Source organism: Eschrichtius robustus, chromosome 14 (genome assembly GCF_028021215.1).
Source record: "Eschrichtius robustus isolate mEscRob2 chromosome 14, mEscRob2.pri, whole genome shotgun sequence".
Classification (NCBI taxonomy): Eukaryota; Metazoa; Chordata; class Mammalia; order Artiodactyla; family Eschrichtiidae; genus Eschrichtius; species Eschrichtius robustus.
Genome location: NC_090837.1, coordinates 14,972,427 through 14,989,906, shown reverse-complemented (window position 1 = coordinate 14,989,906; position 17,480 = coordinate 14,972,427). Strand labels below are relative to the sequence as shown.

The window sequence follows — 17,480 nt, the reverse complement described above, 5'->3', positions numbered from 1 at the left end:
AAAAAGCAGTGTGGCAAGACCCCTTTTCCATGGAAAGCTCTGAGACAGGAGAGGATTCAGAACCTGTCCTTACTCAGAAGCCTCCCAAGATTTCCTGGGGCTCCCTCCCCGCCGCCTTTCAGCACCAGGGTGCTGGTGACACACAGCACAATTATGGGTGGCCACAATGAGCTGACTGCTGCCCTCCCAACAAGCCCAGACAAAGCGCGGAGACCTTGTAACTGAAAAGGCACTGAGTGCAGAGAGAGGAAGTGAGAGCAGGCGGCTGTGGTGGGAATCAGGCACAAAGCACCCTTCCCGTTCCCCCACCCACCCTCCCCTGGGAACCGCACGTTCCCCCCAGGGTGCCCCTTTCCACCGTCTGGGCTTTGCCAACTACTCTGCAATCAGTCTAGGCGTGGGGCGAAAGGAAATGTCAGCTGTGATGGGAGACCAAATCTACGGAATTGCAAAGGAAGGAAGAAAACAACGAAAGAAGTATCCTCTCGACTTTCAGTTTATTGTTATTTTTTTAAAGAGGAAAGCTAAGTCCACTTCCACATGGGCTGTGGTTTGGGACTGCTCTACCAGTCAGTCTGGCAGACAGAAACGTAAAAGCTCTGGCGACACGCGATAAGTACCAGAATCTTCGGCGAATACCTGCGGCTGCTTGCCTATCACAGACGTTGCGCCCGTGTCCCTGGCAGACATTGCTAATCAATTACAGTGCCATTTCCTGCGGAGCCCAGGCAGCCTCACAATCCTCCAAGACAGAACTCCGGCAGCCGTGGCCAATGGCTTTACGCCGGCTTGCGAGGGGGAAGCTATCTGCTCTGGCAGATAGCTCTGGCTGGCCTCGCCCAACCCCACCACCGATTCACTCAACCAACAGAGGCTCTGAGAAGTCGCCAAGTGCCCAAGGTTACGTAGCGGGTGCCAGGCGGAGCTGGGCCAGAACTCAGGTCTCCTGACTCCCTGGGCCGGGTGGTCTCACGTGGAAAATCACACTGGCTCCTTTCCAAGCTGACAGCCGACTTCTGATGACCGGGGGACAAGACGGCATGGAAAAGGAGAACTCAGGTAACCTGAGTACCCCACCTGGGCAAGCGCTGCTTCGTCCTGGTTTGTGCTGCTGTCCCTTTTACATCCTCTGACCGGCGCTGGGTGGACATACTGGTAGGCAGGGAGCAGAATCATACAAAGAGGGAAGCAAAGAGTTTGGCGTGGGGTTTTCTGCACAGCAGCCCTCCGAAATGAAGCAAGTGTCACCCAGAGCACATCTCTACCAGAGTCCTCGGGGCTACGTTCCCGGGATCTTAAATGGGGGGACGCCTGCTCTGAGAGACAGGGCTCTGTGCCCAGCCTGCGGGACAGAGAACCTGGAGGCGCCCAGTCGGACAAGAGCCCGGGGGGGTTCCCTGGGTTCCCTGGCTCTCCGAAAAGGGTGCAGAAACACTTCAGCCTCACGTGGCAAACAACTGAAGCTTTAATACTTTCCTATAGCCGGGTTCATGCCTAAACCTACGACATGAAAAGAGATCCTAGGAGGTGAAATATACTTACTAGACCAGCCTTTTCATCTCCTGGGGTTCAATTAGCCGAGATTTAAGTTGTAAGGAGGATACAATCTTTACACAAGTTGCGATGATTTCTCTTGCCCCATCTCCCTTCCACCCTGGCTATTAACTGTGAGGCTGCCGAGAGTTCATTTCCTTCTGACCACAGAGTCAGAGCGCCTTCCGCAGACACCACAGCCCAGAGGATTTTCCTTTCTCTGGCAGAACGGACTCTACTGCTGACATACTTAAGGGTGGAAGTGTCTCACAGGGAGTGAGCCTGGCCTCCCATTCCATCAGAAATCCCTTTCATAGCATCCTTAACAAACAGTCACCTTAGCCTTCATTTGCTTACGCCTTGTAACGGGCAATTCACTAATTCAAGAAGTGGCCTTCTTTTATCCGTTATGGATTGGGATATTCGTTTTCAAACAACTTGTTATTTTAAGGTACTTACAGACTCACATGCAGTTGTAAGAAATAATCAGAGACATCCTATATACCCTTCACCCAGTTTCCCCTAATGGTAACATCTTGTAAAACCATAGTACAGATCACAACCAGAAAACTGACAGTAATACTATCACTGACCTTACTCAGATGTCACCAGTTTTGCATGTATTCATGTGTGTGCATATTTAGTTTATGCAATTTTATCACATGTACACTCGTGTGACCACGACAGTCAAGACACAGAATGGTTTCATCACAGGATCCCTTGTGCTACCCTTTTATGGCCACACCTCCCTCCCTTCTTGCCTACATAATCCCAGGCAGCCACTAATCTGCTCTCCATCTCTGTCATTCTGTCATTTGAAGAATGCCATATAAATGGAATCATGCAGTATGTAACCTCTGGGGATTAGCTTTGTCCACTCAGCATAATTCTCTAGAGATTTACCCACGTTGTTGCATGCATCAATGGTTTCTTCCTCTTTAGTGCTGAGTCATAGTCCATTGTATGGATGCATCACAGTTTAACTACATGCCCACGGAAGGACGTTATGAATAAAGCTGCTATGAACATTTGTGTGCCGCTTCTTTCCTTCCAACAGCTTTACTGAGATGCAATTCATATACCATACAATTCGCCCAAAGTGCACAATCCCACAGCTTTCAGTGTATTCACAGAGTTGTACAATCATCACCATAGCCATTTTAGAAAATTTCATCAGCCTTCATATCCTTTAGCCATCACCCCCAACCCCTTCCCCATCCCTAAACAACCATTAATTTACTTTCCTTCGCTCTATATTTGTCTATTCTGGATGTTGCATATAAATAAAATCATATAATATGTGGTCTTTTGTATCTGGCTTCTTTCACTTAATGTTTTCGAGGTTCATCCATGGTGTAGCAGCTCTCAGTACTTCATTCCTATTTATGGCAGAATAACATTTCAGTGTATGGATAGACCACATTTGGTTTACCCGCTCATCAGTGGTTGGACATGTGTATAGGGTTTTTTTTTTGGCCACGCTGCACGGCTTTTGGGATTTTAGTTCCCCAACCAGGGATTGAACTCGGGCCCTTGGGCAGTGAAAGCGTGGAATCCTCACCACTGGACCGCCAGGGGATTCCCGTGTATCGGTTTCTGTATGAACACAAATTTCCATTTCTCTGGAATAGATGCCCAAGAGGGCAACTGCTGGGTCACGTGCTAAGTGCCTGTCTTGTTTGTCCGAAACTGCCCACACTCTTTTCCAGGGTAGCTGTATGTACCATTTTACATTCCCACCAGCAATGCGCGAGGGATCCAGTTTCTCTGCATCCTCGCCGGCATTTTGTGTTACTCTTGTTTTTTTGCTTTCAGCTATTCTGACAGGAGTGTGCATCTGCATGTTTTTCCTCTGAGCGGAAATCTGATTCCCAGTAACATCTGCTGTGCGTCTCCGCCCTGCAGGCTCCTCTAATCTGCTACAGCCTGGTTAGTTCACACCTCTCCCCTCTAAACCAAGGGACCCCCACATTAAAAGCTGGATCCAAGATGTGGTCACACCACAGGGTGGGGAGGGGACCTCTGGGATTTGGACCATGTAAGTCCTTTGAGCTGCATTCTACAGCTGGCTCGTGTGAACCCTGGAGTCCATTCAGAACCCCAGATCTTTTTCCCAAATAAAAAGAGGTTAGGCAAGGACTCCTGCATTCTGTCTTTGGGACAGTCCCTTAATGGAAGAATTCCATTCTTCCGCATTTTTTTGTTTCTGCCTTGTAACTATAATCATCTTCCCAGGTGGGCCCCTCATTTTCTTAGAACGTAGTGATCCCAGAGGCAGAAGCGGGCACTTTGAAACGGGCACAGTACTTAGCTCACGGTGAGCACATGTTACGTGTTTATAGATTGGTCTTGATAAGCATCATAGACATGGAAAATCACAGGCATATTCCAAGGACTTAATAGATATGAGCCACATGGATACGTGAGAAGAGGCACGTCTCTATCCCTTGAACGTGCCACGGGAACAGGAGCAGAGAAAGGGAGTGGCTGGGAGCATGAATCCGACTCTGCCACTTGCTCGGGGTTTTATGACTGTGCAGCCACCTGCCTCATCAGCGGCTGTTCCCCAGGCTTGTGCGGGAAGAAACAAATGAAATCATGAGCACAAAGGCACTCCAGGCCCCGGCAGGGCCCGCTGGTAAGGGCTGTGCAAACATCCGGAGTACTGTCAACAGTCCTCCCTCTCACGGCAGAGAACACGCCCATGAGGGATACTGACAGAGCGATGCGGCTGCTACAGCTGACGTCCACGCAGCTAACAGGCGGCCCCGAACCGGAGGTGTTGCCGAACCCCCAAACACACGCACACACGTGGACGGATCAACTGAGAAGTGCAACTCTGGCACCACGCCGTGGCCCCTGTTATGTGTGATGCATCGAGGGTGAGGAAAGGGTGGGCGTGTGGAGTGGAGCTGACGCCTCCCTCGGACTGCCCTGGCCCCAGATCGTCCAGCTCGTTGCTTAGGACCTAAATATAGGGGTCATTCTTGACTCCTGTTTGCATCACGGTCCTCATTAAAGCCATCAGCAGGATTCTGAAAATGCACCCCCCGGCACCGATCTGGCACCCCACTTCCACGGCTGACACCTGGTCCAAGCCACGATCACCTCTGGCCCAGGGGACTGCGAAAACCTCCCTTCGGGTCTCCTCACGAGATATTTCACAGATGGAAGTCAGATCCCACCACTCCCTCCACTCAGAACCTCCAGCTGCTGAGGAATAAAACCCAAAGACCTGAAGAGCACAGGGCCGAGAACAGCCGAGGCAGTCTTGAAGAACAAAGACACCACAGAGCAAGCTATTACAAAGCCACAGTAATTAAGACAGTGCGTATTAGCACAAGGGTAGACAAACAGACCCGTGGAACAGATTAGAGAGTCCAGAAACAGACCCTCGCATACACAGTCACCTGATTTATGACAAAATCAGTACTGCAGAGCAGAGGGGAAAGAATGGTCTTTGCAATAAATGATGTTGGACCAACTGAATCTCCATGTGGGAAGAAAAAATGTCCCTTGATCTCTACCTCACGCCATACACAAAAATCAATTCCAGATGGATTACATACCTACCTGTGAAAGGTCAAAGATTTTAGAGGAAAACATAGGAGACTGTCGTCATGAGCTTGGAGGAGGCAAAGATTTCTTAAATAGGACACAAAAGGTTCTAACCAGGAAGCGAAAAAATGATAACTTGACAATATTTAAAATTAAGAGACTCAGTTCATCCAAGGACACCACTAAGCTACCCACAGGATGGGAGAGGGAGGGGATGCAATCATATACCCACCAAAGGACTTGAACCCAGAATATATAAAATTATATAAAAAGTAATTAAGAAAATTAATAAGAAAAAAAGACAATCCAATTTTAAAAAATGGGCAAAAGACTTGAATAGGCATTCTACAAAAGAGTATAGCCAAATCATGATAAATGTATGAAAAAGCATTTGATTTCCTTAGCCATCAGGGAAGCACAAGTTAATATTACATGACGATGCCATTGTATACTCACCAGACACGCCTAGAAAGAGAAAGACACACACTACCAAGTGCTGGCGAGGACAAGGGGCAACCAGAACACTCATGGAGTAAGGGCAAGCTGATACAACTACTTCGGAAACCTGCTTGGCAATATTTACTGAAGCTGAAATACGCACACCCCATGACCCAGCAATTCCACTCCTACAGGTACAACCTATAGAAGAGCATGCACATGGCCACCAACAGACATACACAAGAATGTTCCCAGGAGCACGTGCTACTCAAAAAAGACAAAATGCTGCAAACTACACATTCACTGAGTCCAAATGTCCCACTCTGGCGGGGATGCTGATTGATAGTCACGGAGGCTACGTACACACGGGGGCAAGGAGGCATGTGGGAAACCTCTACATCTTCCTCTCAATTTTGCTGTAAACCTAAAACTGCTTGTAAAAAACAGTCCTACAACAAAACAAACCAAAAAAAAAAAAAGCCCCAGCAAAGTCAGAGGAGCAGGGATACCTCTGATGAGAAAAGCGGGTCAGAGTGGGGACGTGGTTTGCAGAAATGAACACAGCAATTCTCTGAGCTGAGACCTTATCTTCAGCAGGGTCAGTGGGGCTATAGCTTTACCTGTAATGTTTGTATGTCTCATAAAAGGGGGAAGAAAAAAATACCTTATGTGTGTAATTAAACCTAGAAAACAGAGCCAAAACCCCTTAGGGCATGCCCCATCTCCCTGCAGGCCCTGGGTTTAATTTAGTCCGGGGGTCAGCAAACTTTCCCCCCATAAAGGGCCAGATAGTATTTTATAACCTTGTGGATCCTCTGGTCTTTGTCATAACTACCCAACTCTGCTGCTGCAGCCTAAAAGCAGCCAGTGACAACAAGACAATGAATGAGCATGGCTGGGTCTGATCAGTGGATGCAGTGCCTTTTTAGGGTCGCTCTGCGGGGGTACACTTGGTGGGAGATGAGCGGGGGTGGGGAGGCACCTGGGGACAGCTGCGCCCTCCTTACCCCACCCCCCTTTCAGAACCTGGCTGAGGGTTTTCTCCGCCACCTCCCCCACCCCCAACCCCCCTTCTGGAATGGTCCAGGCTGGCTCTTGTGAACTGCCCAAGCCTGTTTTTTGCAGAGTTTCTCCCTAATGAACGGGAAGTGGCCCCATGCGTCCCGGGCCCCTGCGGAGAGCAGGTTACAGGGCTTGCAGCTTTTGGAAAAGAGCTGCTGACAACCAGGAGTTAAACGGGCAGTGACCCTGCCACTGGGCGGGGGACAAGGGGGGAGCGCGTGAGAGGAACTCGGCAGGCAAGCTGTCTTCAGCCCTTCCTCCATGGTCACGGTCACTGCGAGAGGAAATGAGGAGGAAAGGAGGCCTGGGACAGACGGACACTGCCCACAAAGTGGGCACAACAGGTGCACCGGGGACAGGAGATGCAAGCCCAGTAATTAAGGCCTCCGGACACCTGTTGTGAGCTCACCCATTCACACCCCTGGCAGGTGGTTCACACCTCTGAGGAAGAGGGAAAAAAAAGGCTCAGATGAAAAGCTCTCCATCTGTAGCCTGCAGCCGAAGGCCTAGCCTGCCAGAGATGGCGGCGTTTCTGCCAGCGGCTCCCACTTGACATCCCTGACCTCCGGGGACAGTACCCCAGGGGTGGGGGTGAGGGGGCTCCAGAGTGAGAAAGACCTGGCTGTGCCGCTTCAGAGCTGTGCGACCCTGGGCAAACTCCTTAACCTCTCTGTGTCTCACACGCCCTATCTTTATCAGATTCCATAGGGCAAGGCTTTGCACAGTTAAATCTATGTGATCAGCAAACATTTACTGAGAACCATCTACGTACCAGGGGCCTGTGGCCACTGCAGCAAACCAGGCAGCGTGTCTGGGGGTGGGGAGTGAGGGACATGAAACAGCCGCATGGACAGCACTCCAAGGGGAGCTGTGAGGCGGGCTGGGTGGAACGGGAATGGGGGCCGTGGGAGAAGAGGACAGGCCAAGCTACCCTGGCTGGGGGGGTCGGGAGTGAGCCAGCGGAAGGGTGAGCTGAAGGCCTCATTTTCAACAGCAAGAATTCCAGCTAACTCTGCTTGCTCTGTGCCAGGCACTGTTCCCAAAACCAATCCTTATAACTGCCTGCTAAGGTTATATGTCCTCTGGAGGTCTATGCCCATTTTCCAGATGAGGAAACAGACACAGAGAGGGTAAGTGACTTGCCCAAGGTCACACGGCTAGGAAGTGGTGGAGGTGGGACATGAACCCAGGCGGGCTGGACCCAAGCTGCATGTCCTTATCTGACTGCACTGTAGACTTAACGCTATACCATCATCATCACCTACGAAGGATGCCTCTGTGCTGTGGACATTTTTCAAATCGAGGCCAGCCTTTAAGGGGCAGGATGGCTGAATGCGATACATTACCCGGGGCGCTTGTAAGTGAAGTCGCAGGAGGGGGAGGGGCCAGAGAGGGGCTGTCTGGTCCCCATATCCGCTGTGACGCTCAGCCAGGAATCATGAACTCTGTGTCTACCAGGCTGGTGGGTAAGAAAGAGCGAAGTGGGCCGGGTGGGAAGTTCAAGAGCAGGTGTGAGCAGCCACTACGAAGAGCAACGGCCCAAGGCCACATAGGAACCCGGGCCTGACGGAGTCAGATCTGTCGATTTTTTTCCCAGGTCAGAAACCAGGGTTGGATGTGAAAGCCCATGCTCGGCAAATACGGGACACCAACTCGTCCCCGCCACCCTGACCCCAACACTGTGTGGGCCCAAGTAAGCCACACCAGGGGCCGCACCTACCCTGCTAATTTGCAACCTTTGCTATAAGGAGAGAGGCACTGAATCAACGACGGCACCTGCTTCTCAGGTGAGCCTTTCACCGCCTGGGGAGGGAGGAGAAGTGGGCGTGACTGTCAGTCCCCTCCTGCAGATGAGGAAACTGAGGCTGGCCGACTGCCAAAGTACACTCTGGCTCCGAATCTCCTGATCTTTCCATTGGTTTTCGGGCAGGATTGGCTACATAGCTTGCTGGGCCCAGTGTAAAATGAGAATTTAGGGCCCCTTGTTGGAAAATTAAGAATTTCAAGATGGCGACAGGAGAGCATGAAACCAAGTGTGAGGCCTTGAGGGACTACACAGGTCAGATGTTCACGAGGCTGGCCCTGTCTGGAGAACCTCTTTCTTGGAAGATCACTGCCTTCCAGAAACCAGGTGCCTCAAATCAAGGCTGCCCCTGGAGTACAAAAGAAATGCGCAAGCTGAGGGTCCTTCTAGCAACAGCCCCTTGACCTCTCTGTGCCTCAGTTTCCTCATCTAGAAAATGGACACAACAATAGTTCCACCAGGCCGGGCTGTTCTGAAGACACACTGATACCATGAGTGCCCAGGATGTGGTCAGCTCAGGGTCCGAGGCCTCCTAGGCGCTCGCGGGCACTAGCCACCTGGTTCCCAAGGGGTCTTTGCTATCTCAGCGCCATCACTTGAAATGTGGGTGGCAATGAGACCCTTCCATCAAATGCTTTGGCTCTGCACACACGCGCTTGTGCGTCAGGACGGGAGGCCCTGAATGCAGAGGCTTCCACTGAGCGAACGGACTCTGGCTCCATGGAAGCATCCGAGGGGCTGTTCTCTGAACCACACTTCTGCCCTGGGGTCTTTCAAATCCAGGCTTTCGGATGGAGGCAGAAAAAGAATAAAAAAACAACTTAGCTTAGGGAGGGTGGGAGCAGGGGGATGCCCACGTTACATCTTTCTTCTTCTGGAATCGATACTGACTTAAGACTGTGGGCACCTGCTGGGTGAGCCGAGGACCATTCCCATCCTTGCTCTGGTTGTGGGCTGAGGCGTTGGCTCCCTGCATCCATGTGTACCCTTGCACGGTCTGGGGAACCCCGGTTTGTCCTCCACATTTCCTTTCAGGGCTTGAGGAGGACCAGCTCGGCCTCGCCCTGTGTCTCACATTCCTTACTGACCCTCTCTGCCCCAGAACCTGGCTGGAGGGGGAGAGGACTACAGTGGAGGGCGCGGGGAGCTGGGAGGGAGGGAGATAATTAGGGAAAAGAGGAAAAAAAAAAAAAAAAAAAAAAAGGATATGTTGCAGAGAACTTCCAAGGATTCAGCACTACTGTGACACGGGCTCTGTCTAGAGTCAGACCTGCCCTGGGTTCAAAGCCTGGAGCCGCTGGCTTTGTGCTGTTTAATAACCACAGCTAATGCTAGCTAACTACCCACTCCATACCAGGTGCTGTATTAAGTGCCCCACATGCATAATCTCACTTAATCCTTTTAACAGCCCTTGAGGCAGCCACATGGTGAGGGAGCTGGGTGCCAGCCCGAGCCATCTGACAACCCAGTGGGTAGGGATTTGGGCTCTGGAGCTGGTTTCTTCACTGGGAAATGGAGCCGATGACAAGCACTCCGCGGGGCTGTAATCAGGCAAAGCGCTTCAGCCCACGGTGCCCGGCACAGAGGTCGCGCTCGAAAAATCTACTTCATGATAATGATAAACGCTAGCATCATTACCACAATTCGTAGCACATGTTATCACCAGTATCATGACTACTGTTTTATGCCAGGGGAAAACTGAGGCCCAGAAAGGGGGCGGCAGAGAGAGAACTGCCGTCTCCTAATTCACTGCTGTGTCTACTCTCTGACTTTTCTAAAGGGCGAGCCTCGAATTGTCCCAGAGGACGATCCCGCAGAGGCATGGATCTGCAGGGCCTCCTGGCACCCACCGGGCTGGGTTTAAGGGGTTGAGGTGTGGTGCAGTGAGGCCCGGATGGAAGGCTGGTGGCCTCCAGGAAAGGCCCAGGCAAACACCGCCTCGGCTGAGAAACCACTGCCCCCAGTGCACGGGCAGGGCCCCCAGCGCACGGGCAGGGCCCCCAGCGGCGGGGGAGGGCGGGCGAGCTGCTGTCCCCCAGTGGGCTGTCTCAAGAACCAGACCGTGCCCTCCCACGGCGCTGCACTCATGCCCTCACACCCTGGGTGTGTCACTGTGCGACTGTCACTGTCGCTTTCCTTCCTGGTCCTTCACAAACAGTGAATTCCTTGAGAGAGGACCCTGTCTCCCCTGAAATGGCTACGTGCCGGGCGCCTAGCACAGTGCCTGGTGCAGACGACACACGTGCGGGATGGTGGTTCCACTAAGGGATAACAGCATTCCTCCTCTGCAGCGCTGCTCTGCTGCTTAATAAAAGATACAGCATAGGAAGGCGTGTAGCAGAGCCCAACACACAGCGAGCTGGTGATTTTGATTATGCCCGGTGGGATAACTCCATGAAAACTGCCTGGCGAAATGGACTGGACTGGTTCCCCTAAACCCTGACATCTTCCCCTGGCTCTGACCTTTGCCGGCCACTGGCTTTGTCTGAAACTGGGCCTGTGCTTTCCTGGCGGAGCTTGTCTCCCAGAGAAGGCTCACAGCGACCCCTGCTGCCCGCGCTCGGAACGGCCTCAAACCCCCGGCCAGAACGCACAACAAAGCCAGGCTCCAAGCGGGCTCTGGATTTCCAGGGGTTGATGAAAACTACCACCAGAACAATGGCAGGAAGACGAGACACCACATGTAATGATGTTCGGGGGACACTAATTCCCTGTCTTCTCAAAATAAACATAAAACGTGAGATCAGACAGAGCGCTTTTCCCTTCCCGTCGCGGTCTTTTGTTTCCCTGGATAAGTGTCATCCTCAACAGACTGCGGAACCAAGCGAAACTGTCATTTCGGCAGGATGCTGTTTCCTGATCAACACGTGCTGCTCAGAGCAATCCCGTTTTGATCTGGCAGTTCTTAAATTGGACTCTTTAAAAAGCAGGAGCATGGCTGAAACCAGCGGCCGTGCGAGGCTCGGGATACATACCTTCTCGTGACGGCGACCCACTCCTCTTGACTCGTCTCCCCAGACGCTGGGAGATGGAAAACAGCCTCCTGCAGATGGTGACCCCACCTTACCAGGCTGTTACTACCACGCAGGGGACCCTGGGATCATAGCTAAGACCCTGCTACTAAGAAATCGACAGGGTCCCCGTCTTCGCATCAGCACTGGGCGAATGTCTGTTAATGAATTGTGTGCCAGTGTATGATTTAGAATGGGGGGGAGGACGAGAGGGATTTTTAAAGCAGACCCTTCAAGTGGTTCCCCATTCTTTACACCACAGAGTAGGAGCAAAGAGGGTAGATTTCACACAAAGATAACACTAACTTTCCAGTCTCCAAAATCTAGGACTTCTATTTTGCAACCACAGCTGACCTGGCAAGATGCTAACTGGTAATCCTAATCGGGATTTAGCTCTCCTGATCTTCACGCCAGAACCGGACAAATGCAGGTTAAACAAACAAGGTCTAGTACACGGAATCCTAAATGTTCACCCCTATGCAGGCCACAGGGCTGTCGGTCCCCAGAACACTCCTAGATTGCAGCCGAGCTTCCGTGATCTGCTTGGTTGGGGCCGATGTCATCTGCCTTAGGTTCTGAGAGCTAGAAGGGTCTGTTCTCTGTGCCACACAGCACACGCCTGGAGAGTGCCCTGGCTTTATAAACGTTTCCCCCTTATGCCCTCTCTCTAAAGACGTTTCATCCAAGGCTTGGTGCTGCGTGATACCTAACTTATCTGAAAAACCAAACAGTGTTAACGTACTGGCACACGGGTTGCAAACTCGTGGCCCCTGGGTTATATCCGGCCCTCAGGTAGACGTTGTCCCACACAGAGTGTTTTTAGAAAATGAATTAGTTTTCCAACTCAAGAATCCAGATTGCCAGTTTCTCTTTCAAAACGCGGGAAGAACTGGTCCTACGACATCTGCGTCCCTGCCCAGCATCTCCGCTGGCCCTCCAGTCGGCCAGTTCCCACCCAGTCTGCTCTGCCAGGCTGTTTGCTGCCTGGCCCCCAAGAGACCTCTGAGTTTTGACTCCTGTGCTGTAGCAGCTGCTGGTGGACTGCATTCTTTCGGCAGGCGATCCTCCCTCATCTCAAAGCGCGCTTTCCATAGACAGCAGTGCAGACCAGTGCTGCCCAACCCTGGCTGCATATCAGAATCCCCTGGGGCGCTCTGATCCAAATACCAGCATCTGGGCTCCACCCCTGACCAACCGATTGCAACTTTCTGGGGGCGGAGCCTGAGCAAAGGTGTATTTATAAAAGTCACCAGGTGATTCAAATGTGCAGAGAAGGTATTGGGCCACTGGCTTAAACCAAAGGATGACTTGGGAGGCAGGATTTCAGGCAGATCATGGGCAGAGCTGGGCGTCAGCCGCCTGGGTTCCTGCCCCTCCTGCAGGTCGCTGGTGGGGATGAAGAAGACTGACTGCCCTGTTTGGACATGTTTCTGCCCAGCGGTCTGGAGAGCAACGTCTGAGATTAAGGGAGACACATCAAAGGCAGCCAGAAGACGACCCTTGAGAGGCCACCACGCTGGCCTTCGGCAGACCATCGAGGACCCGAAGGCCCAGCAGGCTCCCCCCGACACGACGGCCCCGCGGACCGGACCAGCGCCTCTCACCTGAAGAGCTCGCGGATCTCGCGGCTGTCAGCCTGGAAGGGGATGTTCCGCACCAGGATCTTGGAGGTTGTCTGCTTTCTGGGCACTTGTTTCTGCCGAGCGGATGTCAGGGCTGGCCTGGAGGGTCGGGGGAAAGGCTTCAGGTCATTCGGGGCCTCGGCAGCTGCTGCCCTCTGCTGACTCCACCGGCCCCCTGCCGCCCCAGCCCCGATGCTCTGGTCCTCTGCTCAGGTGAGGGACTCGAGGACTCTGCGTGGACGCGGCTGAGAGGAAAGGGGAAGGAGGCGGGCTCCCCTGGGTGGCACGCAGCCTAATTATCTTCTCCCCCCAACAGCTGTGGATGTCCCGTCGGCACATCCTACCCTGGGGTGTCTGCTGCCCTTCATCTGAGACCCTCAGGGGCTAGCAGGGACTTGAGGACAGAACTCTGATGGGGGTGGGGGCAGTCTCTCCCTAAACCCAGTCTCCTCTGTCTCTTTCTTCTCCCTAAACCCAGTCTCCTGTCTCTTTCTTCTCCTTAAACCCAGTCTCCTCTGTCTCTTTCTTTGCAGGTGCCCAGAAAGATGCCGGCTGGTCCCAAGGTCTTGTTGGAGACATTTCCTCACGAACCCGAAGCGCAGCATCCAGGGGCCTGGAGCAGTTTCTAACCACGGAGGTGGGTCAGGGCTGCGAGACGAAACTCTCTCCACCTGAGGTTCAAGGCCATCCCGAACCTGTGCCCCTGCTCTTCCAGGGAAACCCTCCACTCCATGGAAGCAGGGGAGGGTCACGAGCACAGCTGTGAGTTGACAGTCTGGGTGTGAATGCCCCGTCGGCCACTTAGGATCTGTGTGATCTTGGACAAGTTATTACTTGGCCTCTCTGGGCCTCTCAACTGTATTAACAGGCCTAATAATAGTGCCAACCTCATCGGACTGTTTGAGGATTTAATGAAAGACACGTCATAACGCTTTGCACTGTGCCTAGCACAGGGTAAGCGTTCCATAAACGGCAGCCGTGATTATGAGGACGGTTATGACTCACTTCCTTTAAGTCTGCTCCAGGTCACCTCCTCCCTAACTGTCTCCACTAAAATAGCAGCCCACTCCCACTCCCACTCCCACCCCTGGCTCGATTTTCCTGGCACTCATCACTATCCAAGAGCATATTACATATTCAGTCATGTTTCTCTTTACGGTCTGTCCTCTAGGGCTGTGCCGTCCAACGCGGCAGCCACCAGCTGCACGTGGCTAACAGTTAAATCGATATTAAAATGACACAAAATTAAAAACTCAACTCCTCGGCTGCTGGGCTAGCCAGCCTCCAAGATGGCTCCCAATGGTCTCTGCCTCTTGGTATTAATGCCCCTTGTGTACTCCTCTCCTGCTCTGAGACTAGGTCATAAAAGACATTGCTGCTTCCTCCCTATTCTCTCTTGGATCACTCGCTCTGGGGGAAACCAGCTGCCAGGCTGTAAGGACACTTGTGCAAGCCTAGGGAGAGGCCAACGTGGTGAGGAACTGAGGCCTCCTGCCAACAGCCATATGAATGTGCCATTTTGCAAGTGACTCCATCAACCCTAGTTGAGCCTTCAGATGAGACTGCAGCCCTGGCCAACGTCTTGACTGCAACCTCATAAGAGATGCCAAGACGGAACTTCCCAGCTAAGCTGCTCCTGAATTCCTGCCCCTCAGGAACTGTGAGATAATAAGTGTTTGCTGTTTTAAGCTGTTAAGTTTTGGGGTACTTGGTTATGTAGTGATAGATAATTAACACAGTGGTAGTTGCCACGTTTCAAGAGCTCAAATGCCACGTGTGGCAAGTGGCTACCACGCTGGGCAGTGCAGATGTAGAACATTATAGGATGTTTTCATCATCGCAGAAACTTCTATCAAATAGCGCTGCCCTAGAATGTAAACCCCACGAGGAATCTCCCTCCCCAGCTCCTGGGAAGAATGTCTGGTGCCCAGTAGGCTTTCTGTAATTTTTTGTTGAATAAAAGAAAGACTAAATGAACACTGCCTAGGAATTGAGAGCCTGCAAGGTGACTTCAGCCTGACTCCCTGGAGTCAGGGGACTGAGAAGAAAGACCGGCACCACTGGCTGAGTGATCACGTGCTGGGCATGTGCTAGATGCTTCACGCTAGATGCTTCACGCACAGCCTCCAGTTTTCACATTTTACTTTATGGGCAAAATCACCCGCCCAAGGTCACACAGCCCCTGGATTAGAACCCAGAGCTGCAGGGCACAAAGCTTGGACCCCCCCCCCCAACTCTTAATTCACGTTAGCTTCTGGGGGCTCCCACACCAAGTTTCTTCTGGCTAAGGATGCTCAGCATGGAATGGACTGGGATGGGTGGACACCACCAGAGGTGGCCGAGGCTGGCTTCACAGGTAGCATTAAAAAACAGAGAGAGAAGGAAGAGGTAGTGGCCGCTTCAGGTCAGCTCACTGGCAGCTAATCTGCTCAACGACCACAACAAATGACCGACTTGCTGAAAACCATCAAATAAATATCTTAAACCAGCCCAAGGATTGTTAGAGGCGTCACTTCATCACCTGAGGCGGACAGATGGGATTGACAATGACAACAATGATAAAGGCTGACCCCAGGTACGCGTTACATGCCGGGCACTGTTCAAAGCACCTCCAGTGTATTAGTTCAATTAGGACTTGCAAGGGTGAAGATGTAGGGGCAAAACTAAAACTCCCAAGAGACCGCCACTACTTTAGGAAACTGGTCATTGGGTCCAGTGGTCTGCCTCCATCTCTAACATCTACTGAATCTCTTTCAAATTAAGTGGAGGCCGTCTCTGGGCACCACTGTCCAGCTCCAAGAAAGAAAGCCCCACAACGGGAGACGTGTAGGTTTTATCACTGCTTCTGGTTCGTCCAAGGATCCAGCAACTTGCAAGTCTCCCTGGGTTTATCTATAGGGCCAAGATAAGTGGGTTTTGCTTGCTTCTCCCGCCTGTGTTCCTTTTGTTATAACAGATGTGTACTAACACGTTTACTCCGGGGACTGGCGTGGTCCCAGTTTACCAGGGAAATGGGTATCGGAGCTGGCATGCGGGACACCTCCTTAATTAGGAAGGGGTCCCAGGGTGAGGGGGGGTTGGGTGGGGTAGGATATTCAAAGACCATGAGACACCCTCCAGGGCACCGGCACCAACACAAAAGGGACGGACTCAATCCAAGGAAGAGGGGGGCAGTGTAGACTCACTTGGTGGCTCGTTCTGAGATCCTCACTTCCAGCTTGTGGCCATCCATGACGTGACCCTGAGAGATGAGACAACACAGCCTGTCCCTCTGTCCTCTTAGAAGCACTCACCCGTAGCCCTGTCCTTCACCGGAGTGGGCTTCGGCTGAGTGAGGGGAGAGAGAACTTCGAGGGGGCATTGACTGTTCCCAGGAGACAAGCCCGCTGGAGTCAAGGACAGAGAAGGGCTTTTCCTGGAAGTGGTTCCCGCTGAGCCCGGGCAGCAGCTGGTGGTTACGGAGACCCAGCCCTCCAAGTCCTCTGGAGCCACGAGTGGGCCTTGACCTTTAAGCCATTCAAGGGGCACAGAATTTTCCATTGTTTATAAGCATTTTCAGGCAAAGTAAGCCCCTTTGGTCTGGCTTGCAGAGAGAGAGTTTGGTTTGGATTGTATGCTGTTAAAAAAAAAATTCTAAATCACAGCAGAGATGCATCTAAAGCTAGGCTCTTAACATGGGTCCCTTAAGGCAAAACTGGTGTATTAGCAAAATTACCCTTGAAAATCCTTTAAGTCTCCCATAAAATACAGCACACGTAGCTTCGTATAAACAGTTCTTTGCGGTAATATGCCCGTATGTAGCACACAGCGAGGCACAGAACATAACTCTAATGTGTGCAAGGTAGAATCTGACAGGCTCCTGAATTACACGGAAGAGAAAGACAGACCACTGGGCGTGCAGAGCTGAAATCCAGTTAAATGAGTACACGACATCTAATGACAAAGTTGGATTTCAACCTAAGTGTCCATCATCGGATGAATGGATAAAGAAGATGTGGCACATATATACAATGGAATATTACTCAGCCATAAAAAGAAATGAAATGGAGGTATTTGTAGTGAGGTGGATGGAGTTAGAGTCTGTCATACAGAGTGAAGTAAGTCAGAAAGAGAAAAACAAATACAGTATGCTAACACATATATATGGAATCTAAGGGGAAAAAAAAGGTCATGAAGAACCTAGTGGCAAGATGGGAATAAAGACACAGACCTACTAGAGAATGGACTTGAGGATATGGGGAGGGGGAGGGGTAAGATGTGACAGGGTGAGAGAGTGGCATGGACATATATACACTACCAAATGTAAAATAGATAGCTAGTGGGAAGCAGCCGCATAGCACAGGGAGATCAGCTCGGTGCTTTGTGAACACCTAGAGGGGGGAGATAGGGAGGGTGGGAGGGAGCAAGATGCAAGAGGGAAGAGATATGGGAACATATGTATATGTATAACTG

General features: G+C 51.7%; 1 protein-coding gene across 4 annotated transcripts in view; it reads right to left on the bottom strand.

Moving 5' to 3' along the window:
* The window catches only part of RBM19 (RNA binding motif protein 19), a 125,056-nt gene that overhangs the window by 68,478 nt on the left and 39,098 nt on the right, over positions 1–17,480 (bottom strand). For all 4 annotated transcript variants that reach the window (XM_068563194.1, XM_068563195.1, XM_068563196.1 and 1 more), the window contains exons 20-21: positions 16,214–16,269; positions 13,011–13,127 (exon numbers count right to left, since the gene is read on the bottom strand). In XM_068563194.1, coding sequence (XP_068419295.1) covers positions 13,011–13,127; positions 16,214–16,269 — 173 coding nt within the window. The remainder of the gene's footprint in view (positions 1–13,010; positions 13,128–16,213; positions 16,270–17,480) is intronic.